Source organism: Parasteatoda tepidariorum, chromosome 5, assembly GCF_043381705.1.
Source record: "Parasteatoda tepidariorum isolate YZ-2023 chromosome 5, CAS_Ptep_4.0, whole genome shotgun sequence".
Taxonomy (NCBI): domain Eukaryota; kingdom Metazoa; phylum Arthropoda; class Arachnida; order Araneae; family Theridiidae; genus Parasteatoda; species Parasteatoda tepidariorum.
The window spans coordinates 32807404-32817679 of NC_092208.1; the positions used below are offsets into that span (position 1 = coordinate 32807404).

At 29.7% G+C, this 10276-nt stretch overlaps 1 protein-coding gene across 1 annotated transcript in view; it reads right to left on the reverse strand.

Annotated features, from left to right (window-relative positions):
- Positions 1–9357: 9357 nt before the first annotated feature.
- The window catches only part of LOC122270126 (degenerin mec-4-like), a 27404-nt gene continuing 26485 nt past the window's right edge, over positions 9358–10276 (reverse strand). The window contains exon 11 of the mRNA XM_071180849.1: positions 9358–9667. Within this exon, the coding sequence (XP_071036950.1) occupies positions 9482–9667 (186 nt within the window). The 3' untranslated portion in view covers positions 9358–9481. The remainder of the gene's footprint in view (positions 9668–10276) is intronic.

The following is a 10276-nucleotide window of genomic DNA, read 5'->3' on the forward strand; positions in this document are numbered from 1 at the left end:
TCATTTTAAATGAATTTGAGTATATTATTTTAATTCTGCATTGATAAATTTATCATTAATAAGAAAATTTATAGGTTAAATATAAATGTAAATATAAATTCATTTTACCTAATTTTTCAATTTTTATATTACAAAATTAACTTTTTTTATTTAATGCAAGTTAAATAAATTATTATTTATAAATTATTAACACCTCCCAAAAGAATGGGAAAAGGATTTTTCATGATTCCCAATGTTTGAATTTCCATTTTGTTAATAATCTTTAATTATTATAATTTATTAATTATTTAATTGTAAATTTATATTAATTTTAATTTATTTTTATCAACAATAATCAGAAAAAAAATGTTATTTTTTAATGCTAATGATTATAAAAAGAAAACAGTGATCAAAATGTGATAATCGATCAAATACTAAATTTGTGTTATTTTATGAATAAAAAAATGGAATATATAATAAAGTTATGAATTTTACTTCATAAATAACCTATATAGTAACTAAAATAACAATTTAATAGTAAAATTTGATTATTTACAATGTTAACATTCATTTTAGTAGAATGGGTAGACTCGCCCCATACGAGAGATTTGTCAGCAGTTCTATAAAAATATACAGTAACAGCGTAACTGTTAATATTTTCTAAAATCGATTTCACAGCTTTTTAAGAGGGATAAATAGCGATTCCGAAACACCTATTACAAGCCTTTTTTCCTTAATACTTACAAAAATTTGGCCATTTGAAAGTTGACAAACTGAAAAAATGGGCAGACTCGCCCCGGTTTACGGTAACTATATTTTGAATTCTCTTTTTCACAGTGAGAAAAATAAAAGTATTACATGCAATTAATTCCACTTCAAACATATAAATACAAACACTCACCTTATAATTTTTTCAAAGAAGCAAGGTGTTCCAGAGATAATAACAAATTCAAAAATTTTTCCAGAGAAGTCTACTTGACCAGGTAATCCAAAATATTGCTAGATGACTTCCTATTGTTTGGCAGTTGTTATTGTTACCAATCAATCTAAAGAAAAACTTTCAAATTCTTATTTTTAATCAATATATATGAAATGTTCCTTCACTGTAGTGTTCCTTCACTGGTTGGTTTACCCTATCTTATTCATATTTTTAGCTTTTCCTTTCTAGTGTCAATAAAGCTTCGTGTCGTGCTGTTATTTTCAATCTTAGTTAGGATTTCATACAAAATCTGATGTATATAATTTATTTTAAAATAGGTCGAAAATTCGATTGAAGTTAAATTAATGTTATCGATGAAAAAGGACTAATGAAGACTGTCTTGAGTGACTAAAAAATGATCGAAACTAGTGTTTTTTACTAAATTTTATTAAAGCGTGAGTGCTTTGTTTTGTTTGACGCTAAGTGTAATTTGGTGATAATATAATATTACATTTTGCTTGTTCTGGAGAGAAAATCGGTGAAATTTTTCGTTACATCCAGTGTAATATTGCAATAACGTTTTTAGTGATGTGAATAATCGAAAAATGGTCAAAACTGTGATTCAAAATTTCCTCGACATGAGAAGGAAATTAAATAAAATATAATAAAATGTACATGATTATTATTATGAACCTTTTTGTAAACACGTGTTTTTATTATTTTTTTCTAACTTTCCGTTTCAATCGTTCAGGTGAGTGTAATAATATACCGAAAAACTATGTAAGAAATAGGATTCGAAATATGTGAAACTTTTACAGTTTTTACTGAATACAATTTATTACCCAAAACTAATGTATTCTGAATATTTTTGCATGATGAAATATGTTATGTTTTTATAAGTTGAAAACAGATCATTAACAACATTGAATCTGCATTAAAGGGTCTGCATAAAGTCAGGAGCATTAAATATTACTAACAAATAGGTATTAAGCAATTTTAGCAAATAAGTACTGAGCATTATCAACAAATAAGTATTAACAATTATTAGCCAAGAAGTATTAACATTTATCAACAAATAAGTATTAAGTTTTATTAGCAAGGTAAGTATTAAGCACGAATAAGCTTTGACCATTCTTATTAACTGTAACTGTTATTAAAAAAATTATTCTCCGAAATTATATACAAACGCCAAGTGCATGGAATTTAACAATTTATTTTAAAACGATGTATAAATTCTTACATTAATTATTTTCTAGAGCTGAGTGATGGGAAACTTTTTTTAAAAAAAATAAGCATAGCATACAATCAATTTTCTTGCTTTTTCGTCCCCTCGAATAACTTTTATTTCTCTCCTTGCTATTTTCGTAAAAATTTGAGATGCGCTTAATCGATATTTGATGTTATCTCTAATTATGCACGTACCGAACCGGTCATGTAAGTATAAAGAATGCATACCCAATCGGAACTTTAACAAGCAAGGAGTATGTCCGGCAATATAATCTTTGAGCCAGATTTATAAATTAAATTATTTTGCAGAAATATTTACTTAATCATAATGTATACTGTAAAGAAAGAGCCTTTTATAGTTGAGCAAAAACGTCTTGAAATAGCTCTGAAAAAATAACTGAAATTTAGAACCACGTTTTCTTAATTGGAATAGACAGAATATACTTTTATTTAAGAAAATTGCATAGTCTCAAAAGTTTTTCAAAGAGAGAGAATTTCGTTGGTTGCAGCAGGATTCCAACCAACGATCTCCTGGTTCTAGTTGGATGCTTTAATCACTATAGTAGTACATTTCAGTCAAGGAACTTCATATACTGATTGCTGCAATGTACTGTAATTACATGATACTGTAATTTCCAATTTCAATGGTACAAAGCGTTTAAATTTCAAATTGGAAAGTAGGGTCTCAATTGCTTAAAATATCGGTAACTTTATTTTCACTTTTTACTAATTCGCTATTTCTAAAGAAAACTTACAAGTAAATGGAATGTATGTCATAATGTGTCCTTGTGGTGATTACTATGTGAAGCTTCCTAACTTTCCTAAAACTGCAGTGTAAAGATCGAGAAAAAGTAGACCACCATGACTAAATTTTAATCTAATGACTAGATCTTCAATTTTTAGGACTTAATTGAAAAGGCAGCCTCAAAAATTCCAATTATTTCGAGTAGGGGAAGAGCGGGCAAGATGGACCGCTTAAGGAAACTTGGTTTAAAAAATGATAAACTAGAGCAATTTTATATATTTTATAATGTAAACACATAATGGGAACATTCCTCTTACATATCTCATACAGAAAATAAATAAATAATAAAGTTTAGTAATAATAACTTAGCACAAGCAAGAATAGAACATTGGCCCATCTTGCCCGGATAGTACATTTTTTTAAAAAAAATATCTGCAAATTTGTCTAAATAAATAAATTTTAATTTACTCATTATGTTTCTACAATAATAACACTACAGGGCCACAAATTTGAAAAATTTATTGCAATGTTTTAAACAAATAATATCAGCATACAAACCTGGAAAAATATTTTAACACAATGTAAGAAACACATTTCGGTAACTCCTTGTGAACTGATGAAAAAACTTGTGCGTATTGAGAATAATAATTCTTTTCTTTCCGAAAACGCACTTTAGATGTCGCTACCGTGAATGCGCATAGAAAAAAAAGCGATGTCCCATCTTGCCCGAGCTTCCCCTAGATGATATTTTAAGTTACGAAATATGACACAAAAATGTACTTATGTAACTTTTCCTCGTTTTGTCGTCGGATTTGAATTTTTGACCCCAAAAATATAGGCAGTAGCTGGAGAGGTAGTTTGATCAAGAGAGTTTTCCGAAGTTTGTATCTACACCTTAATTTTTATTTTACTTTTTGCGTATTTCACCATATCTAAGGAAATTTTTTTAAGCGAATTCTTTATCCTGAATTTATTTTTTAAGTTTTAAAGTACAATTATTAAATTCGTTTATCTAGAAATAATTTCAAGCAAAATGCGACTTAAAATAAATATTTGTCATTTTTTATAATTTTATTTAATAAAAATAGAAAAAAAAATTGTAAGATATGAAAATTTTACATTTTAAAAGTGTAATTTTATTTTTGAAATACAAAGTTTGAGAGAAATTGGTCAAATAATTTCTTAGAAATCGAATTTTAAAGGAAAGAATTTTGCAAATTATGATTTCTCAAGAATCTATTTTTGAAATATGCGAAATGCGTGATTTGCGTTTATTAAGTAAATGCGTTTATTAAGTAAGTTTAAAATTAAGGGGTCCAATATTTAAATCGCTGTCATCATGAAACTATTGGGACCATATCTCCCAGGTTTGATGGAACTAATCCACATTTGCGTTACATAGAGAGAGAAAAAAAAACAGGAAAACCTCCCACTGTTAGCCTGACTGCAAGGGGACTCTAACTCATGATCAATCCACCATTGAGGGTATTTTACGTCATCACTGTGGTCGGTGCAAGTCGAATGCTGAATTCGTACTGACCAGCCATCGATTCGAGCCCGGCTCACCTCATTGGAAGGAGAACGTTTTAACCCTTTGGCCATCATAACTTGCACTAATTTATTAGCATGTTTGAAGTCCCTTCCCCTTTGAGCCAACAAGATTAAGTCCTAAAACGTGAAGATCTGATCATTAGATCAATCACTCAAAGTGGTTTATTTTTATCTCTTTTGCTCACTTTACGTGCATTTTGCACAAAAAAAGTATGCAAGCAGTATGCTGTTTAAATTTTGAATACAAAGACTTTTAGATTTAGACTAGTTTCAGCCATGAAGATATTTTGACACTTTTATGGTAAATTTTGGGAAACTTTTTTTACTGTATAATAAACGCATTTTTTAATTATTACAAATCATGACTGTCATTTTATGGTCATGAAAGTGAAAAGCAGAAAAAATAACATCTTAAGAAAGTAATATTAATTTTAATAAGTTTAACTTTTAGGGCCCATAGCAAATTCTTTTACTTTTCGTTCTCCCGCTACTTTAAATGAAAGAAAATGCTAGGAGTTGAGTTTAAAATTTGCTGTTGCAAATTACTATGGTAATGGACGTTCAGTTGAATTAATATTTTAGAATTTTCTCACTAAACATCCATCTAGGATTGTAAACGAGTTTGTTTAAAGAATTTTACTGGATTCTTGCAATCTCAAGAGTGCTTTATATTTCATTTTTGGAGAACAGGTTGATCTTTCTCGATGCTCTGTACTTGTCTTTGCTTTTAAAATGAAAGCATTTCTATTCGTCGAAACTGTACCTTCGAGAGATCATTTTACCGAAGGAACTTTAGTTCTTGGAGGATAAATTTATAACCTTAATGCTCGAGGATTTAAATATTCACTCCCGTGTTTGAAGGATGAGAAAAGTGGCAAGAGCTATAAGTATTGAAAGACATCCAGAAATACATCAAGATTATGTTTCTTGCATTTCCTTTTCATACTGAATGTGTATTATTTAAAAGCTATGCACAAATTGGGAAAAATTCCCTATTGTCCTCGTAAAAATAATTTAAACATTTTATAAATGCTATTAAATTACAATTTTAAAGGAAAATATTTAATAAAATGTTATTGCTTCTGAAGATTTTACTTAAAGGTACTTGATGGTTCATTATTAAATTTAATTATTTAAGATAAGATATTTCATTTGCACAGCTACATTAAAATATTAGCAAATATTTAAGTAAAAAAGTATGGAAATTAAGGGTCCTAAATTATTATTAAGGCTACAAAAAGCAAACTCGCTTTTAAAGTATTTAAAATAATTATTCAGTGGGTCTGGATGGACGCATCAAATCTTGTTTGGTTGCCGAAAACAGTAGATAGGAATCAAAACATTAATTATTTGAAATAACTAAGTTTCAATCCGACGATCAATCTAATTTTGATATTTGATCACTCAATCAAATTTTAATGTTTCATCCGACCATCAATCTGGTTTCGACATTTCTTCAGACGCTTTATCCTGTTTTAATAAATCATCAAACAATCAATATAAATTTGATATTCGATAGGCATACGATCGATATAAATTTGATTCCCTAGGAATTCGATATACTTTCATTGCGCTGTTGTTTATTCAATGCCTAAAATTTAATATATGACCCATATTAGATATATTCCTTTTTTTTGTAAGACGGACTCTTGAAACCATTGTTGAAACTGGTTACTAGGGAACACCATTCGAACAGATATTTGCAATATATTTGATGTTACATTATATTTGACGTTTTTTCAAAGAGCGTGGTTTTTTTAAAAATCTGTTTTCGTATTTAGCACTGATTTGTTATAACTTTTAAAATAAGCAATAACGTTTGCCATTTAGTACGTGAAATTTTGTTAACAAAGGTAATTTGGAGATAATTTTTTCTCCCCCTTTTTCACAAAAAAAATATTACATGGTGTTCATTGTTTTAAAAAAACTGAAGACTCATAGAAAACCAGGTTATGACATGAAGTTTACGGACTAGAATGATTTCTGTCGTTTTAGTAACTTTAACTTAGTACCTTTATCCTAGACTAGTTTTCAATAGTTGCTTTAAAATGAGAAATGTACATTTTACAATAAATTTTACCTTAAACTTTCCTGAAAAATTTAACCTCAAAAGTTTTTCTTTGTGCATCATTTTTGATTTTTTTTGATTACAAAACTTATAGCTTTCTGTAAAAAATTGTATTTTTTATAATTATTTCGTTTGGTTTGCGGATTATTAAAAAAGTAAGAATATTTAAAATGGGTGGTCAATGGAGGTCAGTCCAACTTATGCGCAATTATTTTCTTAGTTCAAGAAACTCTCTTTAGTTCAAGAAAGTTCATTTCAAAATGTTACGATCGAATGAACTAAGCTATAAAAAAAGATGAAAATATTAAGTGAGATCTACTTTCTTTATTCTTTTCAAAAAAAAAAATCTCATTCAATAAAAAGTTTGAAAATGTTCGCAATTGTCTGAAAAGGTTTTGTTATCCAAACAGTATATTTTAAACTCACTTTAGTTCAAGAACGTTCATTCCAAAACGTTACAAGCTAAGGAATTAAGCTATAAAAAGGATAAAAATATTAAGTGAGATCTACTTTCTCTATTCTCTTTAAAAAAAAATCTCATTCAATAAAAAGTTTGAAAATGTTTGTAAATGTTTGAAAAGGTTTTGCCATCCTAACAATATTTTTTAAACTCACTTTAGTTTAAGAACGTTCATTCCAAAACGTTAAAAAATAAAGAATTAAGCTATAAAAAAAGATGAAAATATTAAGTGAGATCTACTTCCTCTATTCTTTTTTTTTTAAAAATCTCATTCAATAAGTAGTTGGAAAATGTTTGTAAATGTTTGAAAAGGTTTTGTCATCCTAACAATAGCTAAACTCTAACTTAAGAATTATCTGTCCATTTCCTACGAACCAAAAATGAAATAAACAGTTTCGAAGCAGAGATGGTCATTCGACATTCAGAATAATGGATAAAGAAAAATGAATGATTATTCGAAATCTGCCTGAATAATAAATACAGATTAATTCATTAGACTGACACATTTTGAATAAAATATTGAAAACAAATAATTCACGTGTATGGCGTGTTTCTTTTAGTTTGCCTTATGAATGTGATTCTTCTCTTTAAGCACACCATTAGCTTATGGTGTCCCGTCATATAATACCATGCACATTTCTATGGTTTTCACAGGCTTATGGTGCCTTGTCATATAAATGAAATGTTCACTGTTTCTGTGGCTAAATGTGTTAGACTGACCCTAAATAATCGGTGAAATAAGAAAAATTGTAAGGAAACAGATAAGGAAAAAATAAACCTAATGTAATTTCTAATAAAGGCTCTGCTTGGTAACATTTTTACCTACTCAGTGAGCATTTTGGCGACAAAATTGTAATTTTTTCTGTACTAGTCTAGAATGAAGTCTGAAGTTCAGGGACTTCATCGCCAAGCTTACATAAACTGTCGCTTATCACGTCGGAATTATGCCTACCAATGACTGCAGTATGTTCTCTGAGGTTTTGAAGCTTGTGTTTTGCTCTACTAATATGTTTTCTTTTAAGCTGTAATTGAGTTCTGTAAAAAGCAATATTTTCCATAAAGTGTTTGAAACGTTAAGGACTGTATTGTTTATCTCCAACCTAACCAACCCTTGTGTTGGATACTATATTACAATGATTTTTTTTTAAAAAAAAGGTTCAATAAGCTATTAATTATAAAAAAGCGAAAATTATAAAAATTGCATAAAACTTAGTGAATTATAACGAATATTTATAATCCCTTCCAGACCCTCAATATTTTCAGCTGGAATCTTTTTTTTCATATCTCCCACCCTTTGTCTAGAAGTCTTGATATGAGATATTAAAATAAATAGCCGATTATTGCTATATATATATATATATACCGAAGAGCCATTACATTATGACTACCCTCCATCTATAAAAATTGGTTCAACCAGGTTTTCATGGTTTCTCGCCAAGGAACAATGTTTTCATGGAGCGCATTAGGACCCATAATCCTCATAGAATAATCCCTGACATCTGTAAGCTACTTGAACAAAGTTGCAGACCAGGTTCACCCATTCATGGCAACAGTTTTTCCTGCGGGGGATGGTATTTACCAACAGGATAATGCACCATGTCATAAAGGTCGAATAGTCAAGGAACATTCCAAGTCATGTCTTGTCCCCCAAATTCACCTGACCTTAATCCAATAGAGCATTTGTGGTCCTACTTGAAAAACCAAATTCGTGCTGCCACGCTACCCCCTCGCAATGTGAGGGAATTGCAGGACCAGTTGGTGAGCGCTTGGTACCAGATACCTCAGACTACCTATCAGCACTTTATGGAATCAATGCTACGGCGGGTGCTAGCAGTTTTGAGGGGTAAAGGTGGTCCTACATGTTATTAGCAGATTAGTCATAATGTAATAGCTCTTCGGTGTATATTTGTGATCGCAATTCTTAAATTTTAGTCTAATGAAAAAAAAACAATAAGTAGTCAAAAATATTATATAACTAGCAAAAGCTAATTTCGTAATCGTATGAAAACTCATTCAGTTTCGTTTTATTTGGATTAGCGTTGCCACACTTAAGAAAATCTTAAATAAATTGTGCACTTGGTTAACTTTTAGTCACGTCCTTAGTACCAATTATCATGGAATGTCTGATTCCTAGCGAGTGTTCATTGTACGGTAATTGAACTTTCATGGATTCAAAATTTCCCAGTTTTACTTTCCTTAAAGAGATCTTCACACCATTCCCAGGGCCTCTGGGTGATTTCTTCTTATTAAGTGCTGTTCCTCGAATTTTAAATTTTCCTATGTATTTTATCTTTCGACACTGTGACTAAACTGGCACACTAAGTTAGCAAAAATAAGCAGATAAAACAACAACGCAATAACAAAAAACATATTTGCATGCCAGAATACTTTTTGTTCATACAAAACAACCATAATGCATATACCTATAGTATACATATGAGGTATAGTATACATAATTTATTGCATACATAATTTTAAGCTTTAACAATACTTAAAACAAAGTTTAATGTCTTAAAAAGGCATTAATTGTTTTTACAAATCCCTTCTAAGCATTTTTATGTCCTCTATCCTCCTGTTTCTTTTTCTTGCTTTCTTATAACTCTTGACAGGATAGCTCATGATAAGTATAACTGTCTCTAAGAAATCGAATACAGCAACCAGTGAGATTCCAAGCCACATTCCAACGTAGCCACCAATATAGCTGAAAATCTCTATATTCTAAAATATATTATACCTCGAATTTGAATATCAAATTGAACTCAACATATCTAATACAATTCACATGTAAAAGTTATATGGAATATATATGTCACGGCGAAAGATTGAAATCGGTGGCTGTTGACTTTCTCCGGTGAATGTCGACAAACACCAAATACGTCGGTGAAAGATCGGATATTTAATTACATTCTTGTACATTCGGATCCTCACCGGTGTATGTCGACAATCACAGATATGCTTTGGTGAATGTCCGAAATATTTATTACATTCGATTTGATATGAATTTATTCGTGATTATAATTACATTTATTCGATATTTTAACCCTACACTGATGTTTTTTTAAGGTTAAGTGCCACTGCCCGGTATACCCTACACTGTTCTTTTAAGGTTAAGTGCCACTTCCCGGTATACATTTGCCCGGTATACCCTACACTGATGTTTTTTTAAGGTCAAGTGCCATTGCCCGGTATATATTTGCCCGATACACTGATGTTTCTTCTAATCTATCGTCAGTAAGTATTAAAATATAGAATAAATATAAATATATCAAATAAATATAATAATATTAACGAATAAATTAATATAAAATTGGATATAACAAATATTTC